The 23,113-nt window shown below is 40.0% G+C and overlaps 4 protein-coding genes and 1 long non-coding RNA gene across 6 annotated transcripts in view; 2 read left to right on the top strand and 3 right to left on the bottom strand.

Annotated features, from left to right (window-relative positions):
• Nucleotides 1-6,698, top strand: part of LOC144632408 (uncharacterized) — an 87,088-nt gene extending 80,390 nt beyond the window's left edge. For both annotated transcript variants that reach the window (XM_078491054.1, XM_078491055.1), the window contains exons 8-10: nucleotides 4,514-4,734; nucleotides 5,148-5,269; nucleotides 6,463-6,698. In XM_078491054.1, the coding sequence (XP_078347180.1) occupies nucleotides 4,514-4,734; nucleotides 5,148-5,269; nucleotides 6,463-6,550 (431 nt within the window). In that variant the 3' untranslated portion in view covers nucleotides 6,551-6,698. The remainder of the gene's footprint in view (nucleotides 1-4,513; nucleotides 4,735-5,147; nucleotides 5,270-6,462) is intronic.
• On the bottom strand, nucleotides 420-2,545 carry LOC144632415 (kelch-like protein 2). Its single transcript, XM_078491064.1, has one exon. It carries the CDS (start codon nucleotides 2,499-2,501, stop codon nucleotides 723-725), a length of 1,779 nt encoding a protein of 592 aa, XP_078347190.1. The 5' UTR covers nucleotides 2,502-2,545; the 3' UTR covers nucleotides 420-722.
• Nucleotides 6,699-7,902: 1,204 nt separating the features above from the next.
• Nucleotides 7,903-22,781, top strand: LOC144632444 (integrator complex subunit 15-like). The gene is made up of 7 exons (XM_078491099.1): nucleotides 7,903-8,295; nucleotides 13,734-14,098; nucleotides 15,601-15,696; nucleotides 16,639-16,825; nucleotides 17,969-18,544; nucleotides 19,814-19,853; nucleotides 22,573-22,781. The coding sequence occupies exons 1-7, from the start codon at nucleotides 8,268-8,270 to the stop codon at nucleotides 22,613-22,615; spliced, it is 1,335 nt and encodes a 444-aa protein (XP_078347225.1). The 5' UTR covers nucleotides 7,903-8,267; the 3' UTR covers nucleotides 22,616-22,781.
• LOC144632540 (uncharacterized) lies at nucleotides 12,399-13,324 on the bottom strand. The gene is made up of 2 exons (XR_013566916.1): nucleotides 12,977-13,324; nucleotides 12,399-12,604 (listed from the first exon to the last, which is right to left on the bottom strand). It is a non-coding gene; the product is annotated as an uncharacterized LOC144632540 (long non-coding RNA).
• The window catches only part of LOC144632469 (glutathionyl-hydroquinone reductase YqjG-like), a 60,725-nt gene continuing 52,879 nt past the window's right edge, over nucleotides 15,268-23,113 (bottom strand). Inside the window, exon 6 of the mRNA XM_078491135.1 lies at nucleotides 15,268-15,278. The gene's annotated coding sequence lies outside the window, so the exon portion shown is untranslated. The remainder of the gene's footprint in view (nucleotides 15,279-23,113) is intronic.

The following is a 23,113-nucleotide window of genomic DNA, read 5'->3' as shown; positions in this document are numbered from 1 at the left end:
TTTGAATGAAATCAACTGACAGTATGTTGTGTAAAATTCTGTTAATAAGCAGTATTGTTGATCACGACATTTTTAGATTCCAGGGCAAGGCAATTCTAAATAATAACCACAAATTAATTTTAAATATATAAATTGGCATTTCCACATATCGAGGTTTTACCTTCCATTTTAAAATGACTTGTTAACAGTCCACTCCCTTCAAAGTGAACATGCTTTTAATCAGTGCCTACTGTCCACCTAAGTAAGCTGTCTGCCCAAATAACGATAACATAAATAATATTTGTTCACCCTCGGTAACTGATTTAGCACAAGTGCTAATGGGGCTGACCATTCAAACATTGGAAACAAATCTTACATAACAAGTTTAAAAATCCCAACTGGCAAAGAGGCTGAAACAGTTGGCTCGAGGCAGAATGAACAACTCCAGGCAGTGGTGTGAACAGGACTTGAACCTGGGACCTCCAGATTTCAAGTCCATTGCCCTAACCACTCAGCCATGCCGCCTTTTAGAAAAGTGTTCACCCCATAGGAATGTCTGTAGAAGTGTCTCAAATTTCTATCTTTGATAGAGATAAGTCACCTACTGAATTACAACAGGCTCTATCACATGTTAACTTAAGGGAGGTTTGACTGTTTATAATAGCTTCAGTGTCTGCTCTCTCAAGTGTCCATTATAACTTTGATATGTTACAATAATAGCTTTGCAAAAAAATGTACCTTGGCTAAGGAATTGTAACTTTGTTCAGTGAGTGTAGTAAGTCTTTAAACATGCTGACTGGGCACCCTCTAAAATATGTCTCCTCATAAGGCATGGAATGTGCCATAACCCAATGATTCTTCTGCACATCATAACACTCTACCATTCGAGAATTGTGGCGGTCAACACTCTCACTTCCAATTCCACCAAACACATAAATTTGATCTCGCAAAAGGACCGCACTGGCATGAAATCTTGGAACATGCATAGAAGCGATAGAATGCCATTCATTCAAAGTTGTATCATAAACTTCGCAACTTACACTGGCATGTCTGGAAAATGCATCAACAGTACCACCAAAGACAAAAATCTTCTTTTCTAGGGACACTCCACAAGCACAGCCACGCTTTTCACTCATTGGAGCCATTTGTGTCCAAGAGTTCAACTTTGGGTCATAGCGCTCGACAGCAGATAGGAAGTCATCGTCTCCAAGACCACCGATGGAATATAAGTAGTGTGCGTCTGCCACAACACAAACTGAGGACCTGCGACTGCTGAGCGGTGCAACTAAACTCCAAGAATTAGTCAAAGGGTTGTACCTCTGCACAGTGTCACAGCGTCTTCGACCTTGCTCAGTGGTAAACTCAATACCACCTGCAATGTACAGAAACCCTTGTAAGGTGGCTGTACCCACTAACTTTACTTTCTTGGCCAGTGGCGCAACATAGCTCCATGTATTGGTACGTGGGTCATATCGCTCTACACTGGAATGGAAGGTGTCTTCTCCTTTACCACCAATGGCATAAACAAATCCCTGGCAGGCAGCAAAACCATGTCGGCACCGTCTGGTAAGCATAGGTGCTAACTGGTACCAGGTTTTTGCAGTTGGAACATAACAGAGGGTCAGGTTGCGGATAAGCCCATCTGGAGACAGTCCGCCGCAGGTCATGATAGCGTCCTCATGAGTCTGTAGACAGGTTCTTGGTCTTTGTGGAGGGATTTCCTGCCCTGCGTACAAAGCTCTCCATCGCATCTCGTCCATCAAGATTTGTCTACATTCATCATTTCCTTGTACCAGCTCATGACACATCAGCTTTGTGTATAAATAATGCTGGGAGATCGTGCTCAGTCGAACATGACAAAACAACTCCGCGAAGTATCGCTCCCTGTCCTCTTGATTGTGTCCAATCCATTCCAAAATTATCTCAAAGATGTCTTCTTCGGCTCGGATCATTATGTCGTCGCCTGAAATTAAATCCTTTATGTGATCGCTGGAAAGTTGCACGAATTCCTTCGACTTGCCCACTGTCGCAAAGTTCTGCTTGATTAATTCAGCAGCGTATTTTTGCAGTTCCTTGCATTCGTATTTCTCGGCGAACAAATAGTTAAAAATGCAGTTTGACGAAGACATATGTCGTTCGATAAACTTGCAGGCGATGTTTTTGAGTCGTGGTAGCAGCAAGTAGTTCGCAGCCGCTATAAGATCTTCGGCGTTCGCTTCGCTTACTTGAATCTCGCCTGTGTAGAGATACGATAAAAGCAAATCCATGACCGAAAGTGTAATTCCTTCTAGGGTTACGATTGTCGCCGATTTCTCTTTCATGTCGTTGGTAAACAAACTGTAAAAGAACTTGCTACTGGCGGCCAAAACGCATCGATGAGCGGCGAATGTTTGGCCTTCTACTTGGAGCATAACGTCTGACAATACGTTTTCTCTGCGGGATTTATCAAGTAACTGCATCATATCCCAGCAATAGGGGCTATTAACTGGATAAAGTGGCTCTAAGAATGTATTCTCGGCCATCTTGCCTGAGCAAAGATTCTTTTCACGTCGCGTCGATCGATATTATAAAATCGCACGGAAATTAACTGACACCCCGACGTGCCAGGTCACTAAGCTATAGATGTCAAGTAAACATTCACGCTAACATGACAGCCTGCGTTGCAGACGAACAAAACATGACAGCTACGCTATTAAACAGCAAAGCGCGCGATGTCTAAAAATATAATGCAAATGAATAACCCCTACGAGGCTCAGAAAACAACATGCAACAGCGTGTTCTGAGAGAAATAGATAGTTTTCGTTTTATGAAAGTGTTTTAGGAAAATCGTCCGGTTTGTTTGTCTGAGTCGTGACGTCATTCGCGCGCTTCGCTATTATTGTGAGCTTTTCTTGAACTCAACTTTTTAGTAATCTGAATTTCCGCCGCCTTCTCGACTCCGGTCTTTGTTGGAAATCGAGCCTAACTTTTTTAGCAAACTTTATGGTTTATAATGGTTTAAGTACAGTTATATGCTCGTAACGCTTTGAAGCTTTGCGAACACATATACAGTTGTAACTGGAGTCACGCAACGTTTATGTTCCTAAACAGGAACAATTACTATGCTTTTGAAAACGAAACCCTACTCCTTGTTTGAAATAGCTGCTTTTTTTTTAATTACTTCCGTCTGCCACGACAGAGTTGATTGCGTGTGTCAGCGCATGTTTAAATAAACCCATTTAGGGTCCTCCAAGGTGTCAACATTTTAACTTCTTGATTCATGTTGCAAAGTTCCAAAATTGTGATTTGATGTAAATTTGTTTATTACACCATACAAGGGTTTCATTTCTTTTAACCTTTGTATCTGAACTCCATGAAAGTTATTTTTGACGTTACTAAGCGGGGAGGGGTAGCATGTAAAATTACTTCCGGTCTACAACTTACGTCCACACAATTTTTGTACACGCACAACTTCCGTCAACATCTATGTCACTCTAATATCCTCATTCATTGCGTGCTTCGCGGCACGCCGCGGCACGCTGCATGAATGAGCATAAAAACGTGAGTTGTAAATTGTTGACAGACTAGTAGCTATTGTTTTTTTGACGCACGCTGATTGTTCAGAAATTTGTTTGCATTTGACCGCATCTTGTACGGTATGAAATTGAAAGACTCTTTTAGGAACACGAGGAGGTATCGGCAAAGAAAATGAAATTGTTTAACTTAAGCCTTTCCCAAATCTTTACGACAGCAAAGTCAATTTAAAAAGAAAAACTAAAACAAAATTTAAAAAAAACAAAGCCAAGAATCGCGTGTGTTAAAAAATCTCTAGTAGCCTCATTTTGCACGTCACGCAATCATCTTAGCTACGCAGTTACTTTTTAGGGTGCTCGGTATGAAATCGAAAAGCACGTCTGCGTTGGAGGGTATGCTTTCAGTTAATTTCCTGAAAGAGATTATCTTGAAGAGCTTTTTTGCTCTACGCTTTGCGTTTGCTTTCCTCTGGTGCAAGGTGTTCTAGCCAATAACAACGAAACTAATGTTCTGTGTTTTTGGACATGACATACAGCAGTCATTATCCAATCAGAAGCCGGGAACAGCTTCCAGTAGTCTTCTGATTGGGTTAAATCTGTACGAAAGAATGTAAATATATAACAAGTAGTCAAACTTTTGAGCTCATTGCTGTAAAGTCTTGATGTCAACATGCAATTCTCCATACCGATCTTTATACGTCTCCTATAGTTCTAGTTGGAAGAATTGATGATATACAGTAGAATCCCGATTTCTGGGACGTCAAGGGGAAACGAAAATTGCTTCGAGAAATCGGGGGCAAATTTACAGAGAAGTACTATCCAAGGGCAGGGGAAACAAAAATTGGTTTAAGAAAGTTTCAAAAAGTTAGATTTTGATAGATCGATAGATTGATTACCTTTTTAATTAAGTCTCGTCCCTCAAAGCAAAAGCTAGAGAATTTTAGACGGTTATTGTTTCAGGGTACGATTTCACTTTTACAGTCAATATTGAGCCAGTAGTTTTCTCTTTTTTTCTCTCACAGCGGAAGAGGAACTGACAACATGCTGTCCTTGCGGGAACTGCAGTGCGTTTGATCGGGACCGCCCGCGGGAAACCTCGAGTGTTCGGGAAGAGCGGAGTAAAGGTTTTGTACTGCTTTCTCGTTGGTTACCTGATGAAATTGAACACCAATCAAGCGGTGAATTTTGCGAGGGACTCTACGAGCAATATGGCACTGTGGATTTCACCTACTCCTCTGTCAAAGTAAGCTTGGAAGAAAAAAAGGAAGAACCCGCAAAATTCTGATAATAAGGTTCCCTGAAAAACTCACGAAAGTAAGCCCTGTCGAAAACAAGCACTAAATGTTACACGCAAAATTCCTTCCGATAATGTGATCAGCTTTGAATTTTTACACGCAAGTAACAGCTTATCAGAGAAAGTAAACGGATCTGTGTGGTTACTTCATCAAGGTAAGTAAAATCGCAGGCCAAGCTTACAAGTAACATGCGATCAGGCGTTTTTTTTTCTCCGGAGTAATAAGTAGGGAGGGAGGGCATGATCTCAAGCGGAGAACGAACAAACATCTGTTTGCTCAGCCGGCTAATTTCAGCGATACAGAGACCATAACTCGTCCCCTTTGTTTTATTCAATGTTTTTTTTTTCTTTTATTTGTACAGGAGCTTCGTGAATTTGTTAGGCTCCACCATGAAGTTCAGCTGCTCCGTCTTCAGTTACACATGAAACAGCTCGTCGGCGATAAGCTGCTGCCTCTGTTAGAGAAGCTGGACCCATTGGACAGGTAAGATTAAATCCAAGAACTTTTGGGGTGTGATCAAATTTAGTTAAACACAGATGGTATTGCTCGAATATGCATCCCGGTGTAGAAATGTTTGCTAGTGGACAAATGCGCTTGTGTGTACCACGTTATTAATTTCCAATCCGCCATAACTATATCTACTTCGTACTCTTCGTTAAATCGTACCACATGTTTTGAAATACCTTAAAACATCCATTTAGTCCCGTTCTCTTTGAAAACTTCCCTCTCCGATCAGTTTCTCCAATTGAATTTCAACTTTCTTATGGGTCCCCCAGTCGCCATCTTTTTCGGTACAGTGGATTACATCTTTCTCATGTTCTCTATCATGTTTGTTACCAGATTTATGATTTTAATAAAGCCGCCCCTCCTTTCTAATAAGCTCTTTTTATTTAAGCCCTCCTAATAAGAAGTTCTTATATCTCACTGGCAAACGTTATTCTGAAGGTAACGAATAATTTCTCGAGTGTGGTGGTTTACTGGCTACCAATAGAAGAGCGCATAATATTTAAGATGCTTCTTATGACTTTCAAGTGTTCAATGGGCTTAGCCCCAACTTATCTGTCTGATATGATCAAGAGATATGTCCCGAGACGTAATCTACGTTCCATGAATGGCCATCCCTTGGATGATGTCGTTTATAATTTGCGCAGCTACGGATTTCGAGCTTTTTCTGTAGCCTCGCCACAACTCTGGAATGCCTTACCTTTAGACATTCGATCGTGCAATGCAAACTTAAGACACATCTTTTTAAGAAAGCTTTTAGTTAGATATTTTTACAATTAACTTAGTTAAATTAGTTAGACTTTTTATTCTTTTTAATTATTTTATTGATCTTTTTTTATTATATACAAATCAAGTGTAACTTTTTTAATATAGATATGTAATTTTTAATTGTAAAAAACTTGTAAAGCGCTATTGGTTAGAAATAGAAATAGCGCTATATAAATAAAGTATTATTATTATTGTTTAGTAGCCTGCGTTGCAGACGAACAAAACCCCGGTATACGCAGGCTAGTGGTTTAGCGCCCCCGGTATACGCAGGCTAGTGGTTTAGAAGATAGTAATAAGAGTAGTTCGATATGTCAGTTGCTTTCCTTTTTTTTCGTGACAGTTTTTTCTTATGCTGTATGTACATTGGATGACTCAACAAAACTATTATTTTTCTTTTTTTCCAGTGCATTTGTACCTTTGTATCGTGTCATACACGGTCTTCTTTGTGGCGGCGGCAAGGTTTTTCCAGCCATGGTGCTCGATAACTTCTAAAGCGGAGTGTGGAAAGCAAGTGCGCCGTGTACGAGCCTTCTGAGGACCAGCAGACTACTGAATTGATTCCCAGCATGATAATATCAGAAGAAATCTGTTTTGAATGTGTATATCTCCCGTCGAAAATAAACTGCAACGAATCAAATGACTGGAGTTTGTTTGTTTTGTACTTCATTGATACCCAGACATTGGTACTTTTCGTAATGGATCGATTAAGCACCCCTTCTTATAATAAACGTGTTTTCATCCGTACCCTATTCCAGGCGTTCGGTCAGTTGGAATGCAGCGCGAAAAAATGTGGTTAGTGCGGAGAACGGCCAGTGGAAAAAATGGCGTGGGTCACACCCTTCCCTTAATTTTCCCTTGTCGTTTTTCGCACTGCTCCCCAAGTAACCGAACGCCTGGAACAGCCTAGAACATCCACAGTTCATTTTCCCTCCGAACTGCTTTCATCAATCACCGGTCTACGCTCCTCGAGTGTTATTTTCATAACAGAGCACAACGCCTTCAAACGAAAGATCTCTCTTTCGTTTTGCACATTCGGGTGTTAATTAAAAAAAAAAAAATAGATAAGCCCTCTGTCTCCAATAAGCGCACTCTCTTGCGCTCTCAAAAAAAAAAAGAGCCCCGGGCCCTAGGCTCGATTTCCGCCGCTCTCTGAGTCTGTTCGGGGATGGAACACAGGCTTCTTTTTTCAAACAGCGCTGGCAACTTCTAGTCGCTAATTGGAATCATTTTCATCTCTCCGTCCGCTTACAAGAAATGGCATTTCGAGGGCAATATTCCAACAGTCGTGCCTGAGCGCTGGTCTTGGTCGTCACGCCACGCTCCTCTTCCACTAACGGCGCGTTAGGGACGGGCCATTTAACTTTGTAGGGGTAGGTTTTTTTTTTTACCAACATCCATGTTAACCAGGTGAGACTAACTTGAATTTTGTTTCCGTGCCAACTTATGCACGATTTTTTTCTCCTCCTTTTCTTTTGCATTATTTTTATCCTAATTGCCCAGCCCCCCGCCAACTCCCCTAAAATTAGTACTTCACTGTTCAAGAAATGAGTGGAGAGGAATAACAGACAGACAGCGATACATATGTGCTGATGGGATGAGGTATCAAAACATAATTTTCTAATACTCAAACCCGCGCGAGTGTTTCAAGTCAGCTTTAGCCTAGACGACAGGAAAGAAATTTGATTGGTTGATACGTTCAGTGACGCTCATCACGCCGTGAGGGGGTGGAAAACTGGAATTAAAGCGTCTGTGTCAGGCTTTTCTTTCTTTTTGCGCTTCTATCCTTTCTCCCTTCCCCTTTAGAAAAGCCTGATACCAGGAGCTATAATCGGGGATCAGGCTACTTTTATATAGCCTTGGACATTGGAAGAGCTAGCCTGCGTGGCCGGCGTTCAAAGGGGAAGGAAAAGGGGAGTTCGAGCCGCGAAGCGCGAGGTGCAAGGAGAGAGCGCGAAGCGCGATCGGCGAAGTGGGGAAGGGGAGCACCTCGAGCAACGCGCCCGAACTTTCCTTCTCCTTCCCCTTTTGAACGCCGGCCATGGAAGAGCAGGCGTACAGTTGACTAGATCCCAGGCCCAGGCCAGGCCAGGCTGCTCATTAGCCGCTCATGTTAAAATGGCGGTCACGGCGAGGGTCACGGAGGAAATTTCTGATAACTTTTGACGAACTATTCTTGGCAGTTTTGTGAAGATCAGAGCTTCTTTTCGTCATGAATGAATACGAGGAAGATACTTGGAGTGAGTATGCAGTAAATAATTATGTAAAATGTAAGAAATATGCTGAAATCGTTGTATTCATGTCCGAAGATCGCAGAGACCTTCCAAAATCTGCAAAATATCACTTCACAGTTGCAATAAACACCACTTGCCCACGTTCGTGACAACAATATAAGCTTATGGGCTGATATTGCCTATTCGAAAAAACATGTTTGTTATAGAAACACGAGACAGATACTTCGTAGCTAGCCGCTCTGCGTTCTTCCGAATAGCCCTTTTTACAGTTCCCGGCGCCATATTGGAATAGTAACCGCGCAGACATGATAGCGAGGCTACCGGTGACCCGTGGCTGAGCGTGAAGAGAGATTACAGTGAGGATTCGGCAATTAGCCCGTGTTTTTTCGCGTTTTTCGGAACATAAGCGAAAGTTTTGATTCTAATAATACTCCTTCGTCATCTTCTAAGATGAATGGGAAATATTGGGCCGCTTTTGGCTGTAAAAAAGGCGAGTAAGCTTCTCAGGGGCTATCAGTTGTTTTCGCTGCGTAACAAAACACAAGGAGATCCAGTGAAGAAATCGCATCCATGGTGTAATCTGATAAGACGCCAGCATGAGCATGGTGAGGACAATTTTCTTCGTCTTTAAAGCAATTTTTCTTTGTACTAATCATTACTAAAAAGGAAATATACACAGCTCTCCTGAGCAAGTCGTTGGGATCAGAAAGAAAGGTTTTTAACATGCAATGTTTACAAAACTTTTGTTTACTTGCTCTTAATCACTGAAGTTGTTTGATATTTCATGTATTTTATATCTAGGAAAGCCCTTCTGTTGACAAGTCTCCATTTAAATATATATCTCAATTCAGAAATTATTCCCAATTTTGCCTACGGTTTTTTTTTATTTCTGTATTTATTTTGAGTCTGATAAAAGAAATAGATTATTGATAACAAAGAGTTGCTTTTAGGTAAAGTTGTAAGCTTAGTTTAAATCCGTTTTCAATATTGTCTCATAGGTGAAAGCTATTCCAGTAAACATGGATTATGAAATTATCACACAAGGAAGTCACTATTTAAAAGAAGGCACAGAGAAACATCTACTCAAGAAATTAAAATGCAAAAGAAAAGGGAAAACTTTTTCTCATTAACCAGGAGCATTATTGCACCCTATTAAATCACCTGATGAAAAGTCTGATTGATCTGCAAAGAAAATAATGCATCATTGAATTTAAACTGGGTGAATTTCAGGCAAAGTTTGGTCTCAACCACATTACAGCCAGGGTAGTTTAATCGTCCATCAGTGATAACCCATCATTTTGGTATTATTTCTCCAGAAGAGGTTAAAAATCAACTTTTCTATCAGCTCTAGATGAGAAAATTTGGTCAAATTCAGGGAAACATTTTAATTGAAGGCCTAAGCGCAAAAAACGCACTTTGTGTTTTGGCCAAATTAAAAAAATGTCACAAACGACTCCAAATTTCGCATGCAAGTTCGTTTACGTGTGCTTAACATTGATCTGTATTCAAATTCGCTGAATCTAGCTTCGTTTTTTAGAAATTACGTATGCAAAGAACAAAGGCGTTTTGCAAAGCTTACGTTCTCCACAGTCAGCCAGCAGCATGAGTTTTTCGACACATCGCGTGTAAATCTTTCCTTCTAGCGTTATTTAACTGTCCGGGGAGGTTGAAAAACGTGTCAGAGCCATGCTTTTTAGTTCCTTAGCCACCATTTTGAGGATTCGCTTTACGAAAAGGACTGGATAACACATTGTGACGCGATGTCACCTGATAGGTGTCACGTGAGAGGAAAGAGAGAAAAAAAAAAAATGGCCGTTTGTTCCTGAAAATCATTTGAAGCCTTTGGTTAGTTTTAGCGTAAGTGCGGCTGCCAGGTGGTTGAAGGACATCATTAAGTCTGAATACCCGTAAGTTTACAGCATCGCTCGAAGAACTGAGTGATGTTTCTGCCTTTGTTTTGTACAACAGCGCTGTTTAGCGCTTCGGAAAAAACGTTGCAAACAAGGTAGTTTTGAGCCTGGCCGCACAGAGAGTCTAAAACAAGAGGTTTCTTGCCGGGAACTTCGTCAACGCGAGTTTTACAGGGTCCGCTTGGGTTCTGCCGCGACAAAGTTGCCGAGAAGTGACCTGGTTTTAGACTTTAAAAAATTCTTTATATGTTCCCCAGGGGACGTTCCCTCGCAAAATTATTTTCTGTGTCTCATTAAATATTCATCAATCAATAAATCAATCAATCGATTCGTGCCTTAGTTTATCTTGTTTTCGCGGGATTTTGTAGATGTGTGATGATGTAAGGAGTGGAGATAGAAGTGAGAGCAAGCCGGCGGCACTCAACTGAAAGCAAAACTAGTATAATGTGACAACACGAGCAAGCGTATTCAATCAACAATCAGTCTTTATTTCACTTTCACCTCGGCAAATTACAGCTAACGGTAACACTAAACAGAGTAAAATAGTCTTGCCCGAAACAACAAAAACTAGCTAACCGCAAGCAGACTGCAGAAAAGCTAGCTGCAAGCAAACTGGCGTGAAAGCTTGTTGCATTAAAAGCGCGATCTATAAAAGGTTGAGGCTGACTCTGATCCTAAACTTAACTTGAAACGGCTTAACTCCCTAATCCCTTGGGGTTAGTGTTAAACTTTATTTTTTTTTTTTTTTTTTTGCGTTAGGGCTAGGCTTTTGCGTTAGGGCTAAGTCTGTAACCCTAATCTGAAACTCTAACCCCGACCCTACGGCCTTGGGGTTACCTTTTGCGTTAGGGCTAGGACTGTAACCCTAAAAATTTAGCTGACTTCATCGTCTTGAGAAACAAAAGGTTTCCTTTGTTTATCGTTTGTAAAAGAAAAGTCAAAAGACGCCGCACAAGCAAAAACCTTGTCTTTTTGCATGTGTTATTTTTCGAAAACGAAGGAAAGACCAGCAAAACTAAATACAGGGCAGTGTTGAGCACACGTAAACGAACTTGCGTGCGAAATTTGGAGTTGTTTGTGAGAATTTTCAATTTGGCCAAAACACAAAGTGCGTTTCTTGCGCTTACGCCTTCAATTACTGTTACATCTCCTTTTGTGTACATGTGTATGTATTGACCTGGTAAAGTTTTGGGGCTGTTCATTCTTTGACAGTAAAGGGTTAACCACCCATAAATCTTTTACACTGAAACCAGAAAGTATGTCAATACTTTAAACACTATTTCTGAATGTTTATTATCTCAAATGGGGAGCTATAAAATTTTAGGTCCTGCATGTAGTATTGAAAATATTGATGTAATGTTTAAGATGAATGTATTGTTTAAATAAGACAGTAAAGAAAATAAAAAATAAAATCTTCATCATGAAGCTAGCTGGATAGAACTCTGCTAGATTAGCTGTAGTTCGGTGTCCATATGAAACTCTACCATCAATGAGGAAGAGAAATTTCTCTTGTTGTAACCTCCAGGTCAACCTGTAAAAGGTAAGGTAAAGTCTGTGTCCAAGCCAAGTGCCGCTCATACAGCCGGAGATAATCCCGGTTTCCGTAGCATTAAGCGACTAGGAGTATTGCTACTCCCCCCCCCTGGATGGGATGTCAGTCCATCGCAGGGATTACCCCCAGCAGTAAATTCGCTGGTACCCATTTATACACCTGGGTGGAGAGAGGCACTGAGAGTAAAGTGTCTTGGCTAAGAACACAACGCAGCTCCCCCACCAGGACTCGAACCCGGGCCGTTCGACTGGGAGTCGAGTGCGTTAACCATTAGCCACCGCGTCTCCCACACCAGGTCAATGTGTAGGGGTGGAATTTGTTTTGTCTGAGAATGTGGTGTTAAAAAAAAAAATGAAAAAGCAAGCCTTTTCTCTCCAAAATAGACAATAAAATTCCTTTAAGGCCAGAATAAGGCAAGGACAAAGAACAAATACAGTTGTCCCTGGACATGTAAAGTATAGCAATGATTTTATCATTCCCTCAGGCAATTTTTGTAAATATAACTTTAGACTTGCAAGCATTATTGCCAGTTATACATGGTCCACATTTTGTGCATCTCATAATAATAATCCTTACCATAGTGTTTGGGTTGGTAATACTTTTTTATAGTAACAGGAACTGTTAAATGGCTTTTTGAAACACCTTGATTCAACACTGCAAATGATTTATTTCAAAACTTAGTAGCTGATGCAGTCACTTCAACTATGAAAACATTTTTTATTCTTAAAAAATTGCCCTCTGCTTGTGTTATTTTCCATTTCTTGACTTGAATAGATGATTTTCTGAGCTTCTTTCAACTGGCAGACTCCTTTTAGAATGTTTCACAATCTATGTTGCTGGGATTTCTCTTTACCTATGAGATAATATTAAAACTTTATTTAAACCAAGCTTATAACTTCACCTAAAAGCAGCTCTAAACTACCAATAAACTACCACACTCAGAAATAAAATAAAAAAGAAGTCTGCAAAATTGAGAATAATTCCTGATTTGGGATAACTATTTTACTGAAAACTTTCAAGAATTGGGCATTGTGTAATGTAAAGTATTATTAAACATCAACTTCAGTGATTAAGAGCAAGTAAACAAAAGTTTTGTAAACATTGCATGTTAAAAACCTTTCTTTCTGATCCCAACGACTTGCTCAGGAGAGCTGTGTATATTTCCTTTTTAGTAATGATTAGTACAAAGAAAAATTGCTTTAAAGACGAAGAAAATTGTCCTCACCATGCTCATGCTGGCGTCTTATCAGATTACACCATGGATGCGATTTCTTCACTGGATCTCCTTGTGTTTTGTTACGCAGCGAAAACAACTGATAGCCCCTGAGAAGCTTACTCGCCTTTTTTACAGCCAAAAGCGGCCCAATATTTTCCATTCATCTTAGAAGATGACGAAGGAGTATTATTAGAATCAAAACTTTCGCTTATGTTCCGAAAAACGCGAAAAAACACGGGCTAATTGCCGAATCCTCACTGTAATCTCTCTTCACGCTCAGCCACGGGTCACCGGTAGCCTCGCTATCATGTCTGCGCGGTTACTATTCCAATATGGCGCCGGGAACTGTAAAAAGGGCTATTCATTTGGTTATGTACTGTCAGTCATGTTTCAAATCATTGTACTTGGCTGGAGTTTGGTGGGGTGCGGGGGCAGGGGGGGGGGGGGAGGGCGAGAGGGTGGCTACACATAGGGCGTACAGCTGATATTTAACAACTATTCACCGTAGTGGAGGTCGCTTGTGGTGGAAATTTACCACTTAGCCACCAACATTGAGGTGAATAGTTGTTTAAGTATATACTAAAACAGTGAGATAATATAGCCCGAAAGCATTATTTTTGACCAGTTTATTGGTTTATTGGAAGTTTGTTCGAGTTAGTGGGGTTGTTCGAGTTATCCGAGTTCGAGTTACCGGGGTTCTACTGTATAATCACCATGTACCATTATGGTGATGTCCCTGACAGGAAATATTGTATTCATTTCACAGATATTGCTTCATGGAAAGCAGACATTCCCAACAAAGTCACTTACATCAAGCACCTCCTGAGTTGTTCGCAATTTCCAGAATGCAGCAGAGATGTCATTCATATGTTAGAGAAATACTTCAAAGCATATGCACCTGACACGCCTCCAAACCCTGGACTCTATTTGTCGGCTTTTCTTGATGATGTTATTGACATGTACATATTTTATGGCAAAGGATCAGGAGCAAAATCCTTGTCTGCCATCCAGGAACTTCAGCTCTTAGAAGTTATATGTTCTTGTTTCCAAGATCAACCATCTGATATTGTGAGATGTGGTGTATTTTATATATTGTTTGGAATATCAGGTCAAGACATCAAGGATGGCAAGGTAAGCTAATCATTAGAGGTTGGTGGGTTGGTGGCGGTAACAGTAATGAAGTTTTGTCTTGAGATTCATTGCAAAATATGTTGTACTTTCTTGCCTTAGCTCTCTGAGCCTAGTGGCCCATCCAGCTGGAGCTTAGCTACAGTTTCAGTAGCATAAAGTGACTCGAGGAGTATTTTTACTTCTCCCAGGAGAGGATGCTAGTCTATTTACAGTAATACCCCCAGTATTTAATTTGTCAGCACCCATTTATATACACCTGGGTAGGGAGAGGTATTGTGAGAGTCAAGTGTCTTGTCGAAGAACTCAAGACTATCACCCTGCCCAGGTCTCGAACCCAGACCACCCAGATCTGGATTCCAGCATACAAACCATTATTTTACTACATTTCCACAACTTGCTTTTTATGTTACGACCAAATCCAATGTATTCAAGTAACTCTTTGGTAAGGTTTTAATAGTCTGTGCCTGTTATAAATTGAGACGAGTAGGAGATCAGTGGTAGACCATGGTGTTTGTTGTGTTCATGGACAAGACACTTTTATGGGCACTAACAAATTATTGTTTTGGCAAAAGCATTTTTGGAACCTAAAAGCTGATTAGACCAGTGCTTAACTCTGGTTTAGGTGCAGGAAGTGAAGCATTGCTACTCATCCTGAATGGGTTGCTACTCCAGATCACAATTTACACCTCCCCTCCCCCCAACCTTCACCCACACTTTGTTTTAGAGGTTGCCATAATTGTTTAATACCCATTTACATCCTGGGAGGAGAGTGGCACAGCCCAAGAATACCACATAATGACCCCCACTAAATCCCAGATAACTTGATTTAGTGTCCAGCACACCGCCTGTTCAATCACTGCATCTTGTTAGTCTGTCACTGTTATAGTACTGGTCTCCTGTTGTTATGTTTCTTAACTTCGAGCATCCATGCTCCTGCAATCTCAGTTACGCTATCCCCGTTGATTTTGTTGGGTTGAAGTCTCTTTAACCCAATGTGTACCATCGTAGTCTCTATAAATAAATTTTACCTTGTTCCAAAGTGGATGGTCGCAGGTTTCATGCATGTGCTCTGAAACAGCAGAGGTCTGGGTACAGGCAAGTTGAATATCCTCATCATACTCTGTGATCCTTTCCTGCATCAATCTCTGGCATAAAATATTCTTCTTAACAATACATAACTAGAAATTTTATTATACTAGTAATGCAACGCATTTGAGTGGTATAAAATGGAATATCCCACAAGTCCCTTGTATTTTCGTGGTGAAGAAAATAAAAGTGACTGTGGGATATTCTATGGCATACCGTGAGAAAATGATGCATAACATTACTATCCTACACCATGCCATAGAAAATATGCTAAGTTTCGTCAGGAAAAAAGATTGCCGTGTACTATGGGAAGGTCGACTTCAGTACTGTTGAATATACAATGGCTATTCTGTATCCTGATTGGCATTATTTCTTTGGCACGGTATAAATTATTTTATTTTCCCATTGAACTTTAGGTTGAGAGAAAGGTTGAAATTCTTACCAAGCTTGTCTCCATGGCTGTAGCTTTGCAGTGTAACCATTTGCTTGAATCCATGGCAATCTGGATGCAGGTTAGTGAAATACTGTCAGTCTTCCCCTTCCTTCCTCCCTCCCAAACTATGTTATAAACATTATTAGTATATACTCAAATAGTGGCTAGTGTTTTTGGCATGCGCTAATTGGCAACTCAAACGGATTATCCTAAGCTTTTCACATATGAATTACACACACAAGAAAATTGTGATCGATATCTTTGACAGGAATAAACTAGTCAAAAATCATCTTTTGGGCTACATTATCCCACTGTTTTAGTATATGCTAAAACAACTATTCACCTCAGTGTTGGTGGCCAGTGGTGAATAGTTGTTAAATATTACTGGCAAATTACAAAAAAAGCAAAGAGATATTTTGGTTTGTACAACTATTGTACAACTATTGCAACACTACTGATTTAACACTGTAATGAAATTGTAATATCTATATTGGGCAGCATGCATCTTGCTAATGATTATTTTTCAATCATTTCACTAATATGTGCTTTAACATTTGAATTTTTGAAAAAAGCACTACTGTATCTTCAGCTTTTTCTTGCATTTATTACCGGTAAGTAAACAGTACAGTTTTTTCCCATCAATTTTGATCTAAAATCCCAATTTAAAATGTTATAAATTCAATGTCAAAAGGAACTCACATAAAATTCTTTTGCGAGGGGGCTTATGGCTGGGCTGCAGAGGTTTGGCAGTGGTTTACTGTCTAGGGGGCGGCTGGTCACAGTGGAGGCCTCCAGACACTCCAGGCTACCATCTTCCATGTAGTTTTTTGGAAAGCACCCAGGATAATTTTATATTTTGTAGATTTCAAGTTTTTAACATTAATGAAGTATGACTTGACTTGACTTATGGTCAAAGCCCTAAGTGGGTATAGGGCCGGACGTATGGTTCAAATAATAAAATGTATTTTTGTGGCAAGAATCTGTCTAATGTGTGTGTGCCTGTGGCTTTGTTTACTGTCAGAGACATCACCACAGACCCAGTATAGTGTTAAAGGTGACGTCATCCATAGTGGAAGACTACACTTGCCTTGTACCAGCTTCACTGCCGTTCCTTCAGACCCTTGCAACTCACTCGCCACTGATGGCTTGTCAATTGATGATTGCTCTCATTAGTTTGTATCCAGTTGTCACTACTGGCAAACAACGAGGTAAAAACAAAGCAAGAGGAACGCTTTAATTTTACTTCAACTTACCACTGCATAGGGGTCTTTTGCAGATTGGCTAGACAATCCATTTGGTGGTACTGGGGAGTGGAGGGAGGGGGGACAGAGAGTCTATGGGAGTCAGAGAAAGAGAGGGAGGTGAAGTAGGTTTCCTAAGGTGGTTGGATCCAGGAGGAGAAAAAAAAAAAAGTTCACTGCTAATATAGTGTAATATTTAACTGTAGTAATTTTAAGCAATTTTCAAGACAACCAGTAAGAGGCAGAAGCCATTCAGGAAGGGGGCGGGATTTGGGTGTAAGAGGTACACTTTTGATACCCCTATGTCTCCCACACCTTTAGAATCTTAATCTATAGTCCTGAAAGGTTTACAATGATCTTATAGAATCTTGCAAGGGTCCATGCAAAGATCCTTGTAGCTTCGCTAAGGTCTGTCAAGTTCTTGTTAATCTGATGGATCGTTAAAAGGAAGGTCATTATCTTTGAGGATATTTAGATCTTTTAGTTTCCCACAAGAAACTAGATTGTGTTATTTTAAGCAGTTCAATCACATACAAACTGAATAAAACCTTATTGAAATATTGACCTGCCGTGGGTAGTTGTAACTTGGTACAGGATAGCTAGGCATTGAAATTGAATTACCAGAAAGTGTGGACTAACCCCTTTTGCGCACACATGTGTTATTAGTTTTAGTTTTATTGTGCTTATTTATAAGCTTTGAAAATCATTATGGTGATTTGAGAAATCAATATTATTAATATGGGTTGTAGACTACCATGAGAATGTAATGCATGGAAGGGATCAGGGTTGTCACAAAGTTTTAAAGTAGGTGCCTTTATTGTTGGAATAGGTAGCTGATTTTGCCATCTTTTAAAGAATCAGATGAATGGCGCAGCAAGGTAGCTTGCCAAGACCATGATTTTACTGGCTGCCAGCTAACAACCCTGCAAAGGGCTACATATCTGTGTGTAGTTGTGCAGACAATGTGCCTATGATGTTATTAAATATTTTTGATATCCTTGTTTCCTTTCCAATTTTTGGTTAAGGATGGTAACAATACCGCTCAAAAATATACCGGTATATTGTTTTTCAAAACATTTAAAGAACATATCATCCAACCTTGCATTTCAGATGAAAGATCATCAAGTGGATCTCCAAATCAACCTCCTTTGTCTCTTCTCAAAGTTGTGGCTTCCTGGGTCGGCAACAATCCGGATCTGTGTTTGCTAACTTGTCCCACTAACCTACTCACAGCGGGACGTCTGCGTGGAACATTAGCTCCGCCAGAGCCCACCACTCTACCCCTTGGTCCCATATTGGGCCTGTTACGGTGGGTAGTGCTAATGCCACTAGCTTGTGACAGTATGGGAAGTGATGGACACACACATCACGAATCTAGACTTTTATACTCGCAGCTTCACCTGGCGATAATTCAAGCTTTCTTGTCAGCCGGCAAAGATAAAGAGGATCCACAAGATGAAATGGAACTGGAGCCAGGAGAAGTCATGGATGAGTCTGACAGCCGTCATCTCATCAAAGGAACAGATTTAAAAGAACTAACTCGGGACATGTCAAAATTAATTGGCAAGTTAAAAACTGAAGAGTTACACCACAGCATTATTGACCAACAAGTTCAACTGTCAGTGGATAGATTTGCACAGACTTTGCAAGTTGCTATGGCAACAGGATGTCTTTCTGCTGCAAAAGGTAATATTGTATTGTTCCAGAAAATATCCATAACACTCGCACAGAAGGTTTTTTGGTTTGATCTCTCTCCACTCCTCTGGAAATTCCAGTAAAGCCCCATACTTTCCTTAAAAAATTTGGGCATTGAGACCCCTCACCCCCTCACAATTTCCAATGACCTTCCATGGGGTGGGTATGGATATTTGCTGGAACTGCACATTTGTGTTGTGATAGACATTGTGTTAGGAACTTAGCTGGATGTATTGTCCCTTTGTAGAAGGTGCAATGGTCTAACGGTCAAGTGCACTAGACTCCCGATCAAGTAGCCCAGTGAATAAAATGCTGGGACCTTAGGGTAACCCTGTGATGGACTAGTGTCCCATCCAGGGGAAATAGTAACACTCCCAGTCATTTCATTCTGCAGAAACCAGACATTAGCTCCATTCTGATGGGCCACTAGGCTTGAATTCAGACTGCATTAAAGAATTTAAAGAATATGTACTGGTAGTATTAAGTAGTTTTGTGCTCTTGGTTTATTTAATGTTATCAGTAAATGTAAATGACCTTGTAAACAGCTTTTAAAATCAAACAAGCAGAATCATCATAAAAGTTGAGGCATAAAATATGGCATATATTTTGTAGAAAGATTAATCTAGGGTGGAAGGATGGCTAATGGGTTGGAGTGGCGAATCCACACCTTGAACTAAGGGGAGGGCCTTTTTTTGTGTCAGTACACCCAAAACATTTTTTTATGCTGGGGAGTCCTTGAAAGAAAGACCCTGGAACCTAGCTTAAAGGGACTTTGTCACAGCTAAGTTATGTTTATTTTATTATGTTTTGCCAAATTCTTCCTTTGATGTTTGTAAAGAAATTACCTCTATGGACCTAAAAGACAAAACCGTAGCTTCAATGCAACCAAATGTGTCTCCCAGAAGTTATAACTTTGAAAACTGTTCAGCTCTGAACAATAATTACTGGTATTTCAAAAACCCATATCACAATCCATTTCAATCTTAGACGCTTTAGGCCATCTGTACCTTCTTTTGTATTTGCTGTGATATTTTAATGTTCCTTCACTGTTTTAAGAAGTTATTTTTATATTTGAACGAATTTGATTGTCATTTCCCATGCCTAAATTTAGCTAAAATCTGTGTCACAGTTCCTTTAACATTTACAGAGTCGTTTTTTGTAAACATGGCAAAGAGTGCAAGAACCACTGACTGCATTTATGATACTGCAGGTTTGCTCTCATACACTCATCAGAGCGGTTTATTATTTTTATTTTTCCAGATGAACTCATGTCAATGTGCAAACTTCTACCAGCTAACAGGTGAGATTTTAAACATTTTAGCAAAAGTTCTAGATTGTTTTTAGTGTATTACTCAGAAAGACAATGTACATTTACTTATTTATAATATTCTAATAATTTCAGCAAAAGCTAGGACAAATGTCCCTCATTAACAGTATTGATTCTGTTGCATCATTTCATAGTAGAGGGGTCAAAAGTATCTTTAATGTGCAACAAACCATTACCTTTGTGGCTTTCTTTTGAAAGTGCGATGACCTTTTGGCAGTATGTCAATCTTCCTTTCTCAAATGTTTATGCAAACTAGAGGGTGGGGTCAGGTCTGAAAAGGATAGGGTAAATTCCATATTTTAGTCTGAGGGTTTTAGGAAGCATGCAGTTCACACACACCCAAAGGTTCGGGTAGTACCCCTTCAAACCATGGGTGTGTCAAAAGCGGTGGTAAGAATCCAATTTCAGGGTTGGTACAAGTCACGGAAAACCTGGAAAATCAGGGAATTTTAGAATTTCATTTTCCAGGCCTGGAAAGTCATGAAATGGTATTGATTGTAAATTAGGCAGGTTATTTTTTGCGAGGAAAAGGGTAAAAACGTACCAGAAATCAAGATAACTTTTGAAAATTTCCAAGAAAACGGTCAAATTTAGGTCATGGAAAACTTTGAAAAGTCATGGAAAAGGTCATGGAATTTCAAAAGCTCAAAAGACTATGAACCCTAAATTTAGAGTAAAGTGGAGGTTTATATCAGTGTACTAGTTGTACCTATCGGTAAGTGCCAACGAGCGAAATACTCATGTGTAATATGCGAATAAAGTGCTATTTCTCTGGTGTTCATAAATGACACAGGCTTGATAGCCTGCGTAGCAGGAGCCGTAGTTTCCATCGCGCGTATTCTCGCGATCGCGCACTCTTTTAAACAATAAACACACTAAAAAACGTACACAGATGTCTGCTACGCAGGCTACGTGTTTGACAGATTGATAACTCTTGACAAATCTTTTGTTTTCAACGTTAAAATTTCACAAAAGGTAGGCAATAAATGAGGTTTAATCACTGTTTTTTAAATACAACAAGCGATGGTTAAAATGTTTCCGTCCACAAAAGTGATAGTTGCATTTCAAGAACTTCTTATAAATCCCAAAGTCAAAACTGCTAAGATGCGTTTTTAAAAATAATTTTCAGTAATCAGAGACAGTAATGCACGGGTCAGATTTCAGTCTCGCATGGGAAGTGTCATGTTCAGTTACGCAAAACTAATTTGAACAGAAAACAAAACTTGAACGGTCAAGGATTATTTGGAGACAAAACTTTTATTCAAGTTAACATTACATTTGCCGTTAGAAGCAAAAAACGCTTGACTTTCTTGTTTGTATGACATGCAGTAATATTAAGCCTGGTTTTCACTAGCGACGCACTGGCAAGCACAAGTGCAAGCATAAGTAGTTCGAGTCAAGTGAAAACGAACGTCGACATAAGCACAAGCACATTAGCATAAGAATATGATGTTTACAAGTTAGAAGGCTCCGTTATCCCTGCAAATATTGTGGCAGAAACTCTCCCTCCTCTGCTCGTGTGACGAAGAAAGTGAAAGCGACTAATAAAGGAGAAAAACGAAACATTTGGGATTATAAATATTTTTAAAGAAAGCATTCGTCTCCGTCTTTTCCGCTACTCGAGTCCGGCGCGCTTGGGCCTTTTTGTTTTTTTTTGTCTACACTTCTCCGAACATTCTCGAAAAACGTTTGTCAAAATCAACCGCGGCCTCTGCGACTTTGTTCAAATGCTGGAATGAGAACTTTAATTGGCTATACACGGCTAGACGTAAACAATTTTCTTGTGCTTATGCGATGTTTGTTTTCACACGAGCGCAAGCACAAGAAAAGGAAAAATTTTGATCCGTGTGCTTGTGCTTGCGCTTGTGCTTATGCTTGCGTCGATGCCGTTTTCACGATGAAATAAGAGCTGTTATGCTTGTGCTTGTGCTTGCGTCGCTAGTGAAAACCAGGCTTTAGTGAGCGTCGCTTTGTATTGATGTTATTCCTACGCGGAGCGAAAATGCGTGCCAAATAAAATATAAACGGTATTTGATTTGGAATAAATCATCGGTCAAACAATTACTATAAACACAGTCAACACTAAAAGGTAGCATTTAACCGACTTCAGCATTCTCATAAGTCAAGAAAACTCTATTTGAAGTCAACAGTCCGCTTTTGATTTTCATGTCTCTCTTCGATCGTAAATCAAAGGACTCCAAAGTAGAAAGATTATTTCATCGCTTTGAAGACCTTGATGTTCATTTTTTCGGCGGTCGAATATTCTGTAGGGTATTCTCTTTCGATTTATAATTTCCTAAAGGTGTATTGATCGGTAAAGGGATAAATTACCACATTGAAAATTTTAACAGCAAGCCGCGTGGACGCCATTTTGGACATTTGCTCTCTAGCAAGGAGTGAGAGACTGGGAACCAGTTGGGAAGAACAATACAACCCAAATATGGGGTTTACTTACACCCAAATATGGTAAAAAAAAGTCCCTTACGCAGAACTTAAGATTTTTTCTGCCTATACACTCATACGCACATGGCTCTATGATTCTGCCGCCTCGCCTCTTGGCTCGGCTGTCTCGTTGGCAATTAAAAGTAGAGCATCTTTTTGGTCAGATTTATTGGTTATCTATACACCTTTTTATTAAATTACACTCTCTCCTGGTACTTTTGTGTAACAATTTGTCTTTGATCTTTTACAGGTTGCTTTCCACGGTGTTAGAAAGCCTGGACGTCAATCATTAGTTTATTCAGGACAAAAGATAATCTTGAAATATTTGAAAATAGTTCCGACACCATCGAAATGTCTGTCTTAAAGTTGTCCAACTTATAGATAGAGAGAGTAGATACAGTAAATTGACTGAAAAACGGCATAGACCAATGTCTATTCTTACAGAGGTGTCTGTTAGGAGAGAGTGTGATCTGTAAATACTTGATGACCACAATAAACTGTCAATAGCGCCAAGGTCTGCCTCGTCTCCAGGTGCAGTTTTGTATAACAGGGAGCGCAGGGCTTGATGGTTAGGGGGCGAATTAGCGCAACTTTCGCACAATTCCACGCGTTCGGAGCACGTACCAAGTACGGACTAGAAACAACGTCTGGGGCAAGGCAGGGACAAGGTTATGTCAATGAAAAAAGTCAGTATTTTCTCAGTGCATTGAACAGAAGGTTGAAGTTGAACACAAAAAAAAAGAAGAAGAAGGTTGAAGTTAGAATGGGCTTGATTTCCAGCCGGCGGGGAA

This window comes from Oculina patagonica, chromosome 12, assembly GCF_052425735.1.
Source record: "Oculina patagonica isolate OP01 chromosome 12, crgOcupat, whole genome shotgun sequence".
Lineage (NCBI taxonomy): Eukaryota > Metazoa > Cnidaria > Anthozoa > Scleractinia > Oculinidae > Oculina > Oculina patagonica.
The sequence above is the reverse complement of the archived record's forward strand: the minus strand, read 5'-3'. Positions and strand labels throughout refer to the sequence as shown.